Genomic DNA, 19,592 nt, shown 5'->3' on the forward strand with positions numbered 1-19,592 from the left:
TGCAGATGACTTCTACAACCGAGTAGGTCAAATTGAAATTTATTTAAGAACCTAAAGCGATATGCAGGCTGGATTAACATTTGTGAAGGGCCAACTTTTTCCTGTGGGCCATGACTTGGACACACTGTAGATTATAGAAAAATCTCCAATTCACGTAACTTACATGACAGTTACAACTTTAGATTTTTACTAAGAGGGCATCACAGGCTTGTCTGTATACAAAAGAAACAGGCGAAGAGAGAGGGAAGAGAAAGACCACGGCACTCGTGATATAGTCTTTTCAGAACTCTTTCTCCTTTAACCTACACCACCTCCTCCTTCACCAATCCCTCCTCCCTTCATCTCCCCAACCACCCGCCAACTCTTTCCACTTGGACCATTAATTCTCTCAGCATGCTCTAGGGTTGTGTGCTGTGGACGTGTGGCAATGAGAGCACAGAAGGAGAGCGAGAGAAGGAGACAGAATGTGCTGTGTGTTTGTGCTCACAAGTGGGGAGGAACTGACAGATCTGGCCCAAGGGTTGCACGGGGTCGCGTGTATGTGCGGCTCGACCTGCAGACAAGGGGCAGCACCCAACATACCTCCCCCTAACCTGGACGGGCGGGCACTTGGTATGTTTACAGCAGGTTGGGCAGCCTGAACACCCAGGGAGGGATCAACAATTCACAAAAACACTGTGAGGGCTGCAGGCAAAGAAAACAAAGAGAAAGCACAGAGTGTACTGATAGATGTGGAAAGGACTGATGAGAACCGTAGATCAACAATTACCAATATGTCTGCCTTTTTGTTAGAAAGAAAGAAAGAAAGAAAGAAAGAAAGAAAGAAAGAAAGAAAGAAAGAAAGAAAGAAAGAAAGAAAGAAAGAAAGAAAGAAAGAAAGAAAGAAAGAAAGAAAGAAAGAAAGAAAGAAAGAAAGAAAGAAAGAAAGAAAGAAAGAAAGAAAGAAAGAAAGAAAGAACGAACGAACGAACGAAAGAAAAGATCACACCGGCCACTAAGGGCTTCTTATTGCAATGTCTGGATTATTATGTACTTGATTAATAATCCACACCATTTTTAGATCAATACATTTGTATGGAAAGCAGCCCACACGCTGAGATAACAGTCATTTTCAGCAAATGTCTAACTATATATTAATGCAAATGTGACACAGTGGACAAGGAACTCTGACTCTTGTCTGTTGGGAGTCAGTGTGGGTGTAAAGTGATGATGTTTCACAGCCCCAAGTCGGCAGAGAACAGAAACATGCAACAGAATAATGGACTTTTCTAAAGGTTTCTCTCTAGAACGAACTAAACCCCTCCATCACTTTTGATATGCACATTCAAACCGTGTAACGCTGTATCTGATGAGAAAACGATGTGTTGTTTAGAAGGGCTTCAACACATAAACACAATACATAAACATGTATTTATGTATTGTGTTTATTCTATTGGTGCTGTGTTGGTGTTTTTTTTTTTTTTTTTTTTTGGTTTAATCTTAATGAGCAATACATGTGCAAAAGAGAAGGAAAAAAAGGAGAAAAAACCTCAGACACGTCAATCAAACGCACTCCCGAGAAGAGTTCTAATCAGGAAGCAAATAAAAACAGCAGTGTGGGTGGACTCTGGCTGTGTGGGGATCTGGGATTATCCCTGGTAGATATTTGCTAAGAAAAAAATAAAAAATAACACACTTCACATATTGATTTGTTGCTGCTACTATCTGTTCAGATTCTCCACCGCTGTGTCCCACTGCTGACTTTAATATTGTCTCTTTTTGAAGCCTCAAATTACTAATTAACACAAAGACAGATGATTGCAATTTCATTTGCTCTTTGTACTTTAATTTGTAACAGCTACACGTTAACCATTTCAATTACTTGCAAATTGAAAAAAAAGGGAAAAAAAACAATAAATAAGAGAAATCAGCCGTTGAGGCAGAACACTGTAGTTTCTGCTTCAGTTATCTTCCATAAGGTAAACATCAAGACACCCAACTGTGCCTCATTTCCCTCTCAGTCTTTGAGTGTTCAGTTGCACCACAATCACTTGGTCTGTATATCATAAAATGCCTGGAAGACACATAGATTTCTCTGTGCACTGACTCTCTACACAAAGAAATCTGGGTGTGTGGTTTTGAATTTTGCTCCCAGGCTTCGTATTCATCATTTCCCATGTAGAAAGCTGATCACATGGCAGAAAGATAAGCCCAATACCAAAATGGATTCTAAAACACAATCACATGAGGTATGTATCATATTGTTACAGCCACACTGGTTTAAGTGGTTTACAGCAGCAGTCCCCAACCCCCGGGCCTCGGACTGGTACCGGTCCGTGAGTCGTTTGGTACCGGGCCGCGAGAGTTGAGGCTCAGGTGTGAAATGTATGGTTTTCAGGGTTTTTAGCGGTTTTCAGCGTTATTTTGTTATCGTTTTTATCTTTAACTCGGTCTTCCTGGGTCTTTTCACGTGTGAATGAATAAATCTTCTTTTTTTCGGTACTGGTACTAGTTTTATTTTGTTGTACTTTTCCGCAACACCTTAAAGGCCGGTCCGTGAAAATATTGTCGGGCATAAACCGGTCCGTGGCGCAAAAAAGGTTGGGGACCGCTGGTTTACAGCATGTGAAGATTTACACTCAACCTGATCAGGTGTCCTCTTCAAGCTAATTTTACAGCAGGATTGGAAGAAACTTTGCGAGACCTAATGATTTCATTAAGCGACTGCTTAAGCAGGGTTTAGGAATTCATTCGGCTCTTGGGAAACTTCCACCCAGTAGGACACAGAATCACAAAGCTGAATAACCATAGCAGCTTTGAAGCTCAAAGTCAGTTTCCATATTCTCTCTAAAACTCCCATCTCTGACTCTTACCGTTTCTTGCACACACACACGCACATAGGAAGCTCAAACCAGAGAGCAGATACCAAATCACTGATCTCGTACAATACTTGGATCGTTCACATCTTTATAAATCACTTAAAGAGTGCTTTCAAGATTTTACATTTGGACTAATTTGTGCAGTATAGCTAGAAATTAAAAACATTATTGAAAAACAGTGATTAAACTGTCTTCTTTAATCTGTAGTAGTAAAATATATATAGCACTCCCTCTGTCACTGAACTGCAATAGCAATAGTAATTTCTATCCAATGATGCAATGCAGTAAACTAAGCAAATGCAACTTTAAATGTAAATAATAACGTTTTACAACTTGTAACAGGTCAAAGAAAAGTCCATACCATAAAACACATGACGCAGACACTCCCCCAGAGAAACTATCCATCCGTTCTCTGCCAGGCTCTCTCTTTGCCATAGTGAAAGAGAAACTGACAACCATCAGGATAAAAGCAAGAAAACATTCTGTGTGTGTCTGTATGTATGCAATGACTTTTTCTGATCACAATCGAATCCTGCCAACATGTTGATATTCAGGTATGGACACGTTAAAGAGATACATTTTGACAGCAGGGCAAAAAACCCATCAACTTTTCAAAGTAAGTGTCAGAGAGCGTTAAAGTACAATGTGTGAACTGTAGCGCTTTGCAATCATGCTGAATAGAGTGCAGAGGACATCATAAAACAAACAAACAAAACATGACCGTGAATTTTATATTTGACACGGCCACACTGAACAGCCACCTAAGCAGTGAACGACTGAAGCAAGAAATAGATATTTCCTCAGGAAATGAAGGTTCAAAGAATGAGAATAAAATAGGAACTTTTTTTCAATTGACTCAATCATGCTTTACAGAAGAGTTTCAATAATAATAGAGCTACTGAAATACACTGAATTAAGTTGAAACAATCTTATGCAACAAGATGTCACTGACCCACTGTATCAATGCTTTTGAAGGAGAAAGTGTAGTTACGCTGCTGAAGGTCTGCAACTATTCATTACTGCAGTAAACTGAGATTCCTTACAAAAGCTCAAGCTTTAAATGTTACAGTATCACCTAGACTGGAGAAAATTACTACAGAATTATTACTGTGGCAGTACAAAACAAGCCGGAAATATAAGACTGACACAGTAAAACAAATTTATGGAGATTGTGTCTCCCAGCAGATAGAAAGCAACATTCCACTCTCATTTTAACTTTACCACCAACTATCCTGTGAAGCTCCTGTGAAAACTATGTCTTACACCTTAGTCATTAGATTCATTTTTAGGAATAAAACAGTACTAACTATATCCTTTGGCAGTAAAATGAGCAGCATATCAAATGTTTCTTAAAAAAAAAAGATTGCTTTAAATCAGTTGGATCATAAGATGCACGGGATGAAATCAAGTGGAATGAATCCACAAAGAGGAAAGAAAAATACCCTCTCGTTAGGTTCACTTGATGGCAGCAGTAACAAAGCAGACTAAGTAAGGCTATAGAAACAAAACTCCAGGGTTTAGTAAATCAAGTTTTCCTTTCAGATTCACCTCCCTCGCACTCTCTGTTTAGCTTATATTACTTTTGATACACAAATTCTCTTGTAGTGACATTAAATATGTTCAAAATTCCATTAATATTGAACAGAATCACCAATTTAACCCAATACAAAAAAAATATCCGGTTCATTTGGGTCATTGTGTCCTCAGCTTGCGTTAGTCTTTTAGCTAATGATACCCTAAGTTATAATCTGCTATTTGAGCTAGCCAACTGAAATTACATCATCACAGAAAGGGAAAACTTTTAATTGTACATAAACAGTTTTTGTGGTTCTGCAAGTAAAGCATGCAGGCACATGAGGCAGATTTTGACATTTGTGGAAACAAGCTGTGAATGGACTAACCGCCGGTGGTGATAAGCTAAGCGTTTTATTCTTCAAATAAGAAAGGAAAGCTTTAGTAGTTCAACAGCTGTCTGGAAATAGGTGAAAAGGCTCCCAGCAATACAATATCTGGAAGGATTTGTCTTGATGTAGCACGGCTTTGTGGAAGTGCATTCCGGATGCTATAGGCTGAGAGAGATGCAGAGACAGTCGGAGAAATATTGACAGAGTTAGACTGAAGTGTGTGTCTGGGGAATAGAGAATACGGGTGGGCGTAGGAATGGGGTGGGGGGGTGTTGTTTGTGCGCTCAATATCACGCTCTGTCAGAAGCTGTAATATCTCTTCCATTTCATTAGTTGCTACATGAATAGACCTGACATCAATCAGCGCCCGCTTGGCTGATTGAAAGAGAAGTGCCTCAGCATCAGAGAACATCATGGAGCATCATGGAATGAGCTTGCAGTTTGTAGGAAGTGATTGTACAATGTTAACCTGGAGAGCAGTACAATGAATCTCAGCCTGGCATAAACTCTGAATCTGGAACAGATATACGCCTCGTACACTTTTTATAATCAACGGCAGAGACTCACACACAAGTGTGGCGATTTTCTAAAGCATGCAATATGCAGTTATCTTCTGATAAATCTATCGCTTAGGGGACACAAAGGCAACACATAACCATTATATAATATTTTTAAAAAAATGGAATGAACAATATTTTTTTAAGCTGCGAATTCTTACCAGTGTTAACTGTGCCATCTTTGTTAATGGAGGCGAGGACACAGGGAAGTGGATTGCTAGCTTTGTGCTGAACCTTGTCACCAGTCAGCAACTTGAGCCGCTGTGATGTGACTGGTGGAAAGCGATAGAACTGGAAGGTGAAGTAGATGTTTTCAGGCCAATCGGGACCAACACCCGGTGCTGCTATTCTGTGAAAAGACAGCAAGAGATGATTGTTATTATGTAAAAATAATGATTACAATGATAATGACCGTATAAGAATACAGTGTAAATAAATTAGCATACAAAGAAATCGAAATGTTATATTTAGAAAATAATTTTTTTCCCCAGAATCTTTTCAAATGTTTAAAAAATGAATATTCTGCACATCTTATAGGAGTCGTTTAACTTTGTAGCTGCTTAAAAGTGAAAACTTCAAAACCAAAAAGAGGATAAGAGCTTAACTTTAAAGTTGCTAAGAAAACTGGACTGCTGACTAAGTGGGTACAAATTCACAATTCATTTTTAAAAAATGAAACGCAGCAAGAGAACGTGTTATGAGATCTGTGGACGAGAGAAAAGTGTATAAATATATATAAATATCTAGGTTATCTATTGCCACAAATAGAATACTTTTCTTGTGTTTGTTTACTGGGACTCCTGTTTAGAAAAAGTAATCTTTGGGGCTATGAGAACCTCCTCCTCGTGTGCTGTGTACTGCTTTTCACACAAACGCCACCCTCTGAGTGTGATTTCATGCACACATACGCATTTCTAATCCCACACTTGAAACTGCAGTTAGCCCACATAAAGTCCCTGTGAGCCTGCAAGCACCCGATTTCAGCGCCAAGCACATTTAAAACAGAGCAAGTTTCAGGATGAGCTTCTTGCTTCCATATGATGAATAAATTATCAACCAGTCAATGAGTATTGAGGAAAAAGAAAAAGCATTTTAAAAACAAGCAGGGAGTGCTGTGAGGGCCCCCTCATGACCACAGACTGCCGAAGCCGTAGATTTCAAAGTGGAAACTAATAAGAGCGGCGTATGACCTCCCAGTCAATCACAAGCTCTGGTGTTCCACTGTTAAAGACGATGCCATGCTCCATCTTCAAAGAGGAGCCAGCATTAATATTCATTCAGTAAACAGACAAGATTGATAATTATGGCGCCCGGGTGAGAGGTGGAAATTACACTGCCTATTCACAGGCTCCCTGCCTGTCTAAATGGTACTGCTGCCGCTGGCGGAAGCCCAGTCTGCCATACCTGTTTGTCATAATTTTGAGGTAACTCAGCCTTACCTCACTCTACAACGACCAACAGAGATTCAAAATTTATGTTCCAGTTTGAGGCTTTAGTTTCCACTTCAGGCTGCCCTAAGATGGTGATGAAAAAGATCCAGAGGGACTGAACAGGCTTTCATAGCATCACAACATAAACACTTAAGTAAATTTATACACTCAGACATTTATATGTTTTCTTGTACTATCCAACTGATAATGTGATAGTGTTTCAGCTTGCACCCATGGTGTATAATTTGCAATAAAACAAGGGCTGACTATAACCTTCCTTCCCAATTGCTACCACAAAGAGTGATTTATCTGTCGGCTTTTACATTTAGGTCCACGAGTATTTGTAGTTTTGTCTCTGTACATGACCACAGAGGACTTTAGATAAAACAATCAAGACGTGATTTAAGTGCGGAGCTTCAGCTTTATTACCTTCATTTTTATACAGCTTCCCACTTTCAGAGGCCCAAAAGTATGTGAATAAACTAAAATCGTTTTAAATGCAAGGACTGATTTTAATACTTTGATGAAAATAATTTGCAGTCAATGACTCTCTGATGTCTAGAACCCGTGGACATCACCAGATGCCGTGTTTTCTCTTTTGAGATTCTCTGTGATGCATTTACTGCAGTCACCTTCAGTTGCTACTGGTTTGTCAGTCTCTGTGTCTCTTTTGGATTCTCTGTTGGGTTGAGACCAGGTGACTATCTTGGCCACTGAAGAATGTCCAACTTTTGTCCCTTCAGAAACTCTTGAGTTGCTTTTACAGTATGATTTGGTCATTATCTGTACACGGTGTGTAGAGCTGCCCTATCAGTTTTACACCGTTTGACAGAATGTGAGCAGAGAGTATAGTCCTGTACACTTCACAATTCAACCTGGTACTTCTATCAGCATTCACATCATCAAACACTAGTGAACCAGTTCCACTGACAGCAATACATGGCCTTGTCAGAACATTGCCTCCACCATGTTTGACAGATGATGAGGTAGGCTTCAGATCATGAGTTGTTCCTTTCCTTCTCTATACGTTTCTCTTCCCATCATTCTGGTACAGCTCATTTGGCCTTCTTGGTCTTGTGTGTAACCAGTGGTTTGCATGTTGTTGTTAACACTCTGTATTTCCATTCGTGATGGTGTCTCTTGAGCTTGACAGTGATACACCTGCCTCCTCAAGAGTGTTGCTGGCTTGGGTAGATATTGTGAAAGGTTTTTCATAACAACTTCTGTCATCTTTCACTTTGACCATTTTCCATGGTCTTCTAGTCTTTTCACTGTTGCTGAGTTGGCCAATGCATTCCTCCCTTTACAAATGTACCAGACTTTTAATTTGGCCACTCCTGACATTACTGCTGTCTCTCTGATGCATTTTTGGTTTTTCAGCCTAATGATGCCTCCTAGACTTGTTTCAGTATCTCTTTGAACCTTTGAAAAGTGAAGTGCTACCAAATACAAGTTCAACTCTGGAAATCAGCACCTGATTTATTTGATAAAAACTCACAATGACATCTGTCATGGTTTTAGGTATATCAGGTACTGTGATGAAGGTTTAAGTATTAACCTCCTGCCTAAACAATTTTTTTTCCTCTAAATAAACTTGTATGTATTTTTTCATCGTTTCTTAATTTACTCTGGAATATATTTCCCTTTATTTTTACTGTAGCAGCAATTTTCATAGAAAAGTTACTCTATAGAGACTTATTTTTTACAAAGCACACACTGTCATTACCTTAAAAAAATCTGTAGACTTCGCCTCAGAGACATGTTTTTCTGAAATTTTAAATACTAATAAAGTTACTGATAAAATGAAATGAAGAAGAGGCGAAAAGTAGAAGATTGCAGCCCTATTAAATTTTTCAATACCTCTTTGGTAACAAGATTTCAAGTACTTGTCGCTCTTTACCCTTTTTCCTGCCACTTCTTTCCTCCTCTTTGCCATCACAAAGAATCGTGTTACTTAATGATTTATCAAGGACACTTTAGACCCACACGCAGGCAGATTTCACATCGGATTTTCCAATATTGATCCAAAAAGGATCAAAAGGTGCCAGATTTTAAATAAAATCCTTCTTAATGTTTTTAAAAATGGTTGAGAGTTTCCAGGGACTATGTTACATGACTCCGCTGATTAGTGAACAATGTAAAATATAGTGTCGCACCATTGGTAGGATTTTGCTATCATTTGTTAAAACTGAGCAGACATGCAGCTGTGACAGGCAAAGACGGTGCACTTTCAGACAGTGTAATTAATTATAATCAAAAGCAGAGTCTTTTAATCTAGTCACACACAAAGCACTGATTATGCATCTCAAAACAGCAAGAGGTTAGAGAGTGTAAAGGTTGATGCATGGGTGGTCATGGCACCATGATGGTGAGTCCATGATGAACAAGACAAATGTAAGCAATGCCAACAGCACTGATGACAAGATAGAGAGACACAAAAATCGGTGTGTTTTGTACCTATCGTTCGGCAGTCGTCATTCCCCACCCCCCTCCCAACCCCGCTCCACTGTCAGCCCCTGTCAGAGTTGATGCCAGCTCCAGGGTTTTCGTGATGGGACACTGACAGGGGTACAATTCAGCCTGTGCTGACAGGAAATGTGCTTTTCTGCAACCATGAGTGTATGTGTGCATACTGTGTAGGGGTATGTGCTCGACATGTACGTAGAGGGTGGCAGGACCTTATGCCTGGTTTAAACGCATTGAAATCTTGAAAAATAGATAACCCCTTGAGGCGGGGAGGAGCCGCCCTTGGCCGTCAATCAGTCTCCAAATCTCTACACAGATAGTGGCTCAGTGTACAGAAAGATATTGGCAAGGTTGTCGAATCAATGGCTGCTCTGTTTCACTTAGAATACAACAAATCTGCCATTTCTGGAAGCAAAAAAGTAACTAATTTGCAATCTGTCATGGTGTTAAAGCCAAATCTTTAACAGCAACAAAGACAACAGCAATTAAGCTATGCTATACAGTAGTAACACCTCAACCACATGTGACACAGTACTGCAGGCCTCACCTAGTAAATGCCAGAAACTGGAACACCAGCAAGTTTCCCTGCAGGTCATTCTCTTCTCGATTGGGATCAAAGGGTAGGGGTTCTGTGGGATCCAGGACATCAGCCACCTGTCCACTAGAGTCCACGATGTCAGGGAAACCAGCCGAGAAGAGGTGGGCCAATGAGCTTCTGGAGCTGACTGAGCAGGAACTAGAGTTAAATTAGAGGAAAAATTCAGCACACATCAATCATTCGCCAAGCAGAAAAGACTTCAGCGAATGCGTTCTTGATGCTTTACGAGCAGCAGGAGGTAATGCGTTTAGTCCCCACTGCACTGGCTTCACTTGGGTGATTTGCGGTTGTAAATGAGGCGGAAAAAAAATGTCTGGATCTGTGGAGCGGAATACAATGCTGTTTTTATCATTTTTCGACCTAGCTTTGTTTGCCTTGGATCAGTTCCATCTCGACTCAAGATGTTTATCTTTTGGGCAATAACTTCAATTTAGTGACTTCATCCAATTAAACTGAACCTGAATTTCAATATCCGGCTGGACTTAAGAAAAATGTGGGGAAATGATGATTAGGCAGCATAAGGATGTCAGCAATATCTGTCAAGCAGCGGTACCACAACAATACTAACAGGGGAGCGAGAACGGGTGCCAAAGCACTCCCAAAGGATTTTCTTGCATAATTGGCAGTTATCTCTAATCATAGTGGCCACCTGTTTTCCCACAACTACGGTAACATTTATAACTTATACTCTCAGTGCTGACACCAAACATTCTGGGTCTGATAACACCGTGCACAGATGGCTGACTAAAGTGCCGGCATAGAAAAATGAACAATAATGTTTGGGCTTCTCATAACAGTAATGCTGCCTGTGTCCATGTTGAACCCACAGTGTCACATTTGTGAAAGAACGAAGCCCTGATCAAACTAATTAAGGTAACATCAGTGAAGAAGACAGTCGACTGGGCTTTTCCTCTGCAGCTGTGTCAATTTCATGCTTTCCTTCTCTCCCCCATCGCTCAGAGTTGTATCTTAATTTAGCCCCAGTTAATATTCAAGCCATCATTTTTATTTCAAAAGAGGCTCAATCAGATATGCACGGCAACTTCAATTAAACTTCTTTAGACTTCATTGTTCTTCTCAAAAGAACTGGGTCATTCCACACTGAAAACAGTCAAAAAGATGTTTTGGATCCGAGTGAAAAGGCAGAGATGTTTCAGCCCACTGAACTGAACAGCATCGTGTCTGGATCCAAACTCTGGGATCGGAAAACAGTTTCAGAGCCAGCTGCTTATTTACTGACTCTCTGTACTAGCACAATGCCTTGTTTCGGAGTTAGTGTGCCCATTATTTGCAGAATGCACTCTCTCATTCGGTTTCCTGTCTAAGACCTGGCTATATTTCCACTGACATTATGATCGTAAATTGCCTGCTGAGTTCATTGCATTCTGCTCAACTAAATCATAGTCAAAACCTCTCCCTTACAGCTGGATTTAATAATGAATTTCACACTAACAAACAGTGCTGAAACCATTACCCAAAGTGGGATGTAAAAGCTGACAAAACATTTTTCTTTAAATTGGCTCTGACCTGAATTCTCCTACTTACTGGCAGAAGTGTTATCCTACCCAGTGCAAACATGTTGCCAATTAGTGAGCCAATCAATATCCCTCTGTAGATAGCAAGATAGCAAACTTTTGTGGTAATAAAGGACCGTACTAGAGTTCACGCAGGATACCAGGCTTCATAAAACAGTAGCATGTTGAAAGGATATTTGAAGTGCCTTTCTTTAGTAATGTTTCCTGTCAAACATGAGTCACCCTCCCATGCTGACATGGAGAGGTTAGCCAAATCAGAAGCTGTAGCGAGGTGGAAATCACTGAAAGTACAACTAGAAGAAAGGGAGAAAATTGTGTTTTTCAGTTAGCTGAAAACACGGTTGTTTGACAAATCAGGAATCCACTAAAAACATATTTTTACACACTAATCGTGGCCACCCGATTCCAGTTAGTTTTCAGCTAATGCATTTTTCAGTGCTGCAGTTCAAAGGCATCTATCATTGTTTAATGTTTTACAAATAAAAACTGGCCTTTATTGCAATTTGTGGTGCACAGCTGACGCCAACAACAAAGCCTCCATATCCTCCTTACAGAGGATCACAGATAGCTTTGGGTTGCAGAGTGGTCCCACATGCTGGATTAAAGACCGGTGTAAATGACTAACAATAACATGAGTAATGATGATTCAGATGCACAGTGGAGAGAGCATGAAAAAATATGCCACAATATTACATTTTTAAGAGAATATCCATCATGTTTTAGGAAGGCTATCCTAAAACATGATGGACACTCTTGGAGTAAAATAAAACATTAGCTGATAAAACACACACACAAAAAAGACACTGGTAATATTTTATGGCCATTTGGCATTTCATTTGTTTTAAGCGTGTTTTGATGTGTAAATTCAAATCCTTCTCCTCACACACAAGCTCTTAATGAACAAGTCTTACAGAGCTCACAGTACAGTAGTAGATCATCCAAATAGAGAAACTCTTAGGGTGCTAGCTTACATGTGTTTTCTAAAGTTGTCAAAAGTAAAATGGAAGCTAGAACCCTCAGCAATTAGGATCCTAGCAGTAGAAACCCTCTCTACATTGGTATTTCTCTCTCTCAACCTTCAGTATCATGATCTAAGTTCATACACTGATCTGATGTCAGTATTTCTTATTTCTCTGGGTTCTCTTACTCTCTCCACTGTCCCCCTTCCCCTAAGTGGTCATGATACATGGCTGCCTTTCCAATTGCGGTTTGTTTCACAGGTTTCCTCCAATAAAGGAGTTTTTTTTTCTCCTCAGTGTTGCTAAGTTCTTGAGAATTAATCTTGTGTTTTCTCTCAATAACATTATGAGATCTTTACCTTAAAATGGCCTTGGGCAAACTGAACTGAACATTGCAGAGATTTGGGATCTTCAAACTTTTATAAAAGTTATTGTTGATGTCCAATAACTTTTTTTTTTAAAAGAGTCTTTTCTTTCTGGGTCACATCATTGCTCGTGTCTGAGGCAGACAACAGACTGGGCTCACCTGGGCACATTCATCCCCAGAGTAATGACAGGGGCATGGACAGGGGTGAAGGGCAGCTCCTGAAGTTGGTCTCCCTCATCATGAAGTGAAGCTGAATCACCTCCTCTTTGCTGAAGGTCCATCTCCAGGTGGGCGAAGTTGCTGACAGCTGAGCAGGCCTGAAATAAAAATCATTAATAACAAAGCAAGGAATGATTAATGCATAATCCAATAAATGAGATTACCACTGGCTGCAGTACATGAGGATTTTACGTCAACGCTATTGTTTTTACCACGATAACTTACTCAGACGTATTATACAGAATGGCACACAGCCAGTTCCTTAACAACATTACACACACGTGTCAGTGAAGCCATGTGCAGCAACGTGAATTGACTGAACTGTATTACGGTTATGGACAGAAAGGAATCAAAAGAGGACTTGCTTTGCAAAACATTATTGTCACCTTGATGTATGGAAAGCATGTATACTGCATTATGGAGACTTGGATTATATTTACAAGGCAATAGGATGAAAGCTTGTGGTGGATTAGCTAAAACTGATTCAGGAAATTGCCTAATACTCTGAAAAGCAGTTCCAACCGCACACTTACAGTGGAAATGCATATCTTTAAAAAACAGCAGCCATATGTCACGGAGGACGTAAAGAGCTTACTCTGGTTAGGTTTACTGGATGTCTGCATTGATCCTCAAAGCTTATCTATGAGTCACAAGACTATAAATAGCCTTGTCCATCAATATACACCGCAGACACACAACTCTTTCAAAGTGTGTCAGAAACAAAGACAGCTGGACGCTGCGGGCTTTAGCAAATGTTATTTAAACAGGAGTAAATTGTGCATTTCTCAGGGGAACTTTTCAAAAATGTTTTGCTCTAATAGAACAGGACAGGTTATGTGGTCCTGAGTCAAAATGCTCACAGTCACCGTAATAAAGAAACATCATTTCAATTTAGTAGATTATTGATTGTCATAGTTTGGGGCATCACTGAATGACACTGGCTGCTAATTGTCCAGATGGATACGATAAATTAAAATCTGGATAAGTGCACAATGCAGTCAGGGTCAATTCATTGTGATTTTTGGTGTTTTTCAAGAAAAAAAAAATCTGTCAAGATGGGACCCAAATTTACATTTTTCCATAAAGAATACAAGAGGAAAACAGTATGGGGCAAATAAAAAGCGTTTTAAAGGATAAATATGTCAATGCTAATGCACAATAGGCAGCGTTATAGTCACGCTAAGGCTGCCGAAGCATTGGAAGGGCCAATGACAGTAAGTTCAGGAAAAAGCACAGATGACTTAATCAGCCTATAACAAGTTAAATTATTTTTCTTTAAGAGTGCATTTTGCATTTTTAATCACCAATGTTTGCATTGTGCTGCTTTACAGTACTCGACTTTACAATATATTTATGAAAAGAAACAGCACAGTTAATTGCCTGTGGATCAGTTCAACATTTCTACATTTTTTGTGGCAAACATTAATCCCCACTTCATTGTCATTGACAGGCACACAGCTGGAGGGGTATTAGCGAAGATAATTAGCTAAGAAGTGCTAATGGTGTCATTTTGCAGTTGTTTTTTTCCCCTGGTCTTTGATACATGTGCATGGTTCAGTTGGCCTATTACACACCATGCGAGGCTGAGCATTATTGGGCTTTCCGTCAAACGTGCTGGTAATAACCTCGACCAAAGTCGTGCTACTATATATACGTATATTCAACATACCCTACATATGCACCGTTATTCTCTGATCAAACAACCTGCAATATAATAACCTAAGAGAATTTCAATGCATAATGTAGAAGTCTTAACACATTTTAAAGGCTCAGAGTAATTGAGTTATACTTTATCTCAACTTGCTACCATAAAACCTATGGAGTGTGATGACATACGAGCACTTTTTATAGGCTGGTGAGTTCAGGGTGTAAGGTTACAAGGACAAATGGAGGTTTAAACAATAAACGCTGCAATCTAGTTTAATTACTCAATATACGCAAAAGGAGTCTCAGAAACTTGCTTACAGTATCAGAACAGAATGAAATGCCAGCGCGGAGACCAAGGAAATACACAGTACACAGTAATGTTGACAGTGTTTTCTGCCCTATATGAAATCCAGCAGTGGATTCTACAGTATTGGCATTTAGAAAGTACAAACCAAGCAACCAAAGTCAGGCACTTTAACAAGTCGCCTGCATTTAAGGTAATATTTTCAAACTGCTAGCAGAATGTGACCTTTAAAGAAAGGTTATATACACTATGAAAGAACATAATACAGCATGTCTTATGTAAAAACATAACATAGTAAAATTCATAGTAATAAAGCTTCTCACTCCCTGTATGTGCTACTCTTCTACACTGTAGAACAATAATTATAATAAATAATTATTACATCTATTGTTTTGGGATTGATGCACATATAGTAACGGAAATAATTTAACATTCAGTTTTCCTTTAATGTAAAACATTCTGTGATGCAGTTGGAAGCCAACCGGTGCAACTGTAGGTGCCAAGCTAACCTATTACTAAAAAAAGGAAATGCTGCTGTGTTGCCAGAAACAGACATTAGATTTGAAATATATATATGGAAAGAAATAAAAAGCATTACAACTTGTGTGAATGAGAGAACATGGGTATAAATGAAGCTTATTTCTTGGAATGTAGCCCAGTAAGTACAAGATGTTCCTACTTTTAGATAGATAGAAAAGTGGATAAAGTTATTCTGACAATTTCACAACACGACCTAGTCTGTCTTTCAAAATGAAATTGTATTGTGTCCTTCTGCCATGTTGTCTTTCTTATTATATTTGATCCTTCCAGTAAGTCTGATTCCTAGTTCCTGGCTTATTTCTGCAGAATGATTCATGGTTTAAGATATATAGATTTTGAGCATGAAATATGAAGGAAATCCATTAAAGCTGTAGTTGACTAGTTACAATATCGCAGGACTTCTCAGCTATGCTGAAAGGGGTATACCTGAAAGCAGGTATACAGTCCAGGGCAGCACTGAACGAGCCCCTACAATCTAATGTGATAATAAAGGGGAGGCAAGCAAACACATTTGCTGGTGTGTACGCTTAAATTTGAACAAATCTGCAATGGTGTTTCCACAGTGCTTTACTGTCACCTGTACATTAGAGGACTAGATACTACATTAGCCACCAGTTCTGTCCTCATATGAAAGACAGGAGACATGGGGTTAAGTTAAAAAGAATACAAAATATTACATAACTAATGATATTCAAATGTCCTTGCAGTTAGGCACCATAATTGCCGATGTGAATTCCTTTCCAGAAAGAAAAACAAAACAAGATTTAAAAAACAGAGTCATCAAGATGGCAGGGTCAAGATCTCTGTGTGAGCTATAACCATGGCAACGATTAGTGTGTGCATTTCCCCTTATAGCTCAGTGGCATTGCAGACTTGATGTATTAACAGTGAGCACTTTGGAAACTTCACAGCAGATATAACCAACAACACTCCAGTTGCAATTAACAAAGCTTATATTGTGACTACTTGTGACAGGCTTAAGTTGATTATCACTAATAACATAAAAGTAGAAATAAACATGCCCTGTGCCTCCTGCATTTCGAGAAAACGTTCCATCCCCAGCTGCAGGATGTGACTAAACTGAAACTGTTTACAAGCAGCCAAACAAATCCCTATACTTCTCAAACAAGGGCAATATGCTATGTGGGGGTTTTTTCTACATCAAAGAGCAAATGTGCATATATAAGGATGTGAAAACTGATTTCGATAAGCTGAAAAAGATTCAGGGTTAATCCCAGGATTACAGCATTATGATTTCCTCGCCATTCTATGAGATTCTTCCAATGCTTCTAATGTGCATATTTCCAAATATATGCATATTTGTGGGTGAACGTAGTCTAATTTAGCAAAGACAAGGCAGCTTTCAAAGGCAAAATGAGTCTGGCAGGCAATTCGCGGCAGCAAACACCTACAACTGCAGGGAATAGGTTAGCCCTGCATCATTTCAGGAAATTATTCAGCAAAGTTAATCAAATCAGAACAGTATAGCTTGCTTCCTCATTTACGCTGCAGTGAATCCTCTGGCTGCAATGATAGGACTTGCGTTCAGATGCATAAAGCTTGTTAGCATTTAGAGCCAGTCGGATATGTTTTTTTCTCTGATGTAATTTTCATTATTATCTCTGTGTTAGTTCACTGGAAAGTATAGGGATTAAATCAAAAAGAGTTTGATAAAAAGGCATTCATTAAAAAAAAAAACTTTTTATTGCCAGAATTTGTATTTCAAATGGAGGGTTGATTTACACACGAAAACAGCTAATTGTTACCAATTACCAATCACCAATAAAAGAAGTACTGTACAGGGTAGGTTAAACATATTTTTTCCTAATTAGTCAAAACATGAGTTTGACGTAGAACAGTGAGTACCTTATTAAAAAAAAGCAGTCTTTGTAGAATAATTGAAAATCCAAGTGAAAAAATAATGTTTCTTTTGATTCTAAAGATGAAAAGAATCCGCTTCGGCACCTCCAGCATCTCCAAAGACAAAGAGTGTGCAGGGCTGGAGTTCAGGTTAGAGGATGTGTGTGTGTTTGTGTCTCCATGGGTACATGGGTATGAGCTGGTAGCTGAGTGCTGTAAAGGTGAGTGTGGCTTTGTACTCCAGTGAAGAAGCGGACAATGTACGACACTGTGTGTCTTCGCTATGATTGAATGTACACCTCGTAAATGTATCTATGACTTACTTTCACCTAGTGTTTGTGTATTTTCTGCAGCGCGCGTGAGTGTGTGTGTGAAGGATGTGTGCGTTTCTGTGGGTGCGCGTGTGAGCGAACGGGGGTGGAAATCTTACGACATGTGACAGCTGGTGGGCCGATGCCAATGGGGAAGGATGGAGCAGAGAAGGAAACGACTGTTGCCACGGCAACGCCGAGCTGGAGTGGCTGATGGTCGGGTAGCGTGAAGTAGCTGCCAGCTGAGACAGTGAGAGCTGCGGAGAAACAATGCAAATTATTCGCTGTTATTATTATGATTATGAGCAACAGGGCTCAGAAATATACTTTACACCAGAGAGACACATGTGCTGTCTGAGATGGCAACACCCCATTACAATGCTTTGACACTTATAAACCCTCGTCACTCTACCTGCCTCCAAAACTACTGCTTTTTTGCACGCTGTCATCCTCCCGCAGGTCAACTTTAACTGACTTGTGAGATTGTTTCCATCGTTCTTTATGATTATCTTAAGTATTGTGCAAAAAGTGTCATGTAGAAATATCAATCATTACTCATAAGGGACTTGAAATGTAATTCAAAATGCCTCCAAAGACCTACATTCAGTGGTACATACACTGAATGGTGTACATTTCGGACATCCATCAATACACAAATATAAAGTGTTTATTCTGAATGTTATAATAGCATTTTCTTTCTTATATTTTCCCATTTTAATTTCTGTTTGAAGCTGTTGTAAATGCAGAGTGAAAATAATAAAACTCACCTCACCTTTACTTGATTTCTAAGTAATTTGTCATATTTATTTATGCTTTGCGTTTCTCTTTCCCACTGGAATTAACTGCCCTTAATGTAAAAGTACTTTTATTTTTAAATTGTTCATATGATATCAGCGTATTACTGATATCAAAAGAACACCAGTGAGGAATGTCAAAGAAGGAGTAAAATTAAAAAGCAGGGGAGTGGCGTGTATAACACAACTTTGTTATTTAACAATGATGGAATAAGTGCTGTAGAATTGCACTTATATGGACACTTCAGAGCTATAGACGTGTCTCCACAATCACCATAATATTAAGTATGAAATACATTTCACATGTGAATTGCTCTAATCTTCGGTTTTCCCCACAGCTAATCCTGGGGTATCTCGAGGCATTCCCACACTCCACGGGATATTTTATACTGCAGCGACTAAGTCTGCCTAAAGGTTTCCTCAGAGATGGGCCTCCACAGGCAGACAGGTGGCATCTTGATCAGATAGCCAAATGATACTGTTTATATCTCTAAGCTAAAGAGCAGCTGTTATTCTCTGAGCTCCTTCTAAAAAAATGTTTCTTTCTGCCCAGTTATGTTGATCCTTTGTCTTATTTTAGTCTTTTCATAATAATACACTCTGATCAGAATGAATACATCTAATTAAATGGCCCCCAAATTACCGTCACATTCAAATCTGCACCATTGTCCCCTAGACAGGTGACAGCTTATTGCATCGGATTGTGAAGAGATATTTTATCCAAGTTTGTTTATCTACCTTTTGGGTAAAAGTCTTTTTGTTTGCTACTGTGAAATGATTACTAAAACTTATCCAAATCCTCTATTGTCTTTGAGAAAAAGGCAATGCTTTATTTATTTATTTAGCAGGGAAAATGCAGAATATATGCATTATACCAAATATAGCTAAAAGCTCATTCTCATGCATAGTCCCTGTGCATAGGCTCCTAATGACATGCAGATAACAACAAAAGATAGTAAATCAAAACCTGACAAATAAAAGCGTGTACACAATGAAATACCCTCAAAAGAAATGAAACAATAGTAGTTTCTAACTCGAGAACACACAATCAGCAACCCCAGAAGGAGAGAAAACATTTCATCAGTGTATGAAAATTCTGTGCTGCCACATTCATTCTCCCACAGCTCATTGACCGCAAACCTGAACAACGTTTTCAAATTAAATTTAAAATGTACTGCACTCTCCGATGCTTTAAGATTTCCACGTTCCCAGTAACTAAAAAAACAAAACAAACTGTTTTATC

The 19,592-nt window shown here is 39.2% G+C and overlaps 1 protein-coding gene across 2 annotated transcripts in view; it reads right to left on the reverse strand.

The window, feature by feature from the left end:
• Positions 1 to 19,592, reverse strand: part of nphp4 (nephronophthisis 4) — a 111,998-nt gene that overhangs the window by 51,895 nt on the left and 40,511 nt on the right. For both annotated transcript variants that reach the window (XM_026153873.1, XM_026153872.1), the window contains exons 6-9: positions 17,675 to 17,812; positions 12,834 to 12,991; positions 9,763 to 9,951; positions 5,481 to 5,668 (exon numbers count right to left, since the gene is read on the reverse strand). In XM_026153873.1, the coding sequence (XP_026009658.1) occupies positions 5,481 to 5,668; positions 9,763 to 9,951; positions 12,834 to 12,991; positions 17,675 to 17,812 (673 nt within the window). The remainder of the gene's footprint in view (positions 1 to 5,480; positions 5,669 to 9,762; positions 9,952 to 12,833; positions 12,992 to 17,674; positions 17,813 to 19,592) is intronic.

This window comes from Astatotilapia calliptera, chromosome 20 (assembly GCF_900246225.1).
Source record: "Astatotilapia calliptera chromosome 20, fAstCal1.2, whole genome shotgun sequence".
NCBI lineage: Eukaryota > Metazoa > Chordata > Actinopteri > Cichliformes > Cichlidae > Astatotilapia > Astatotilapia calliptera.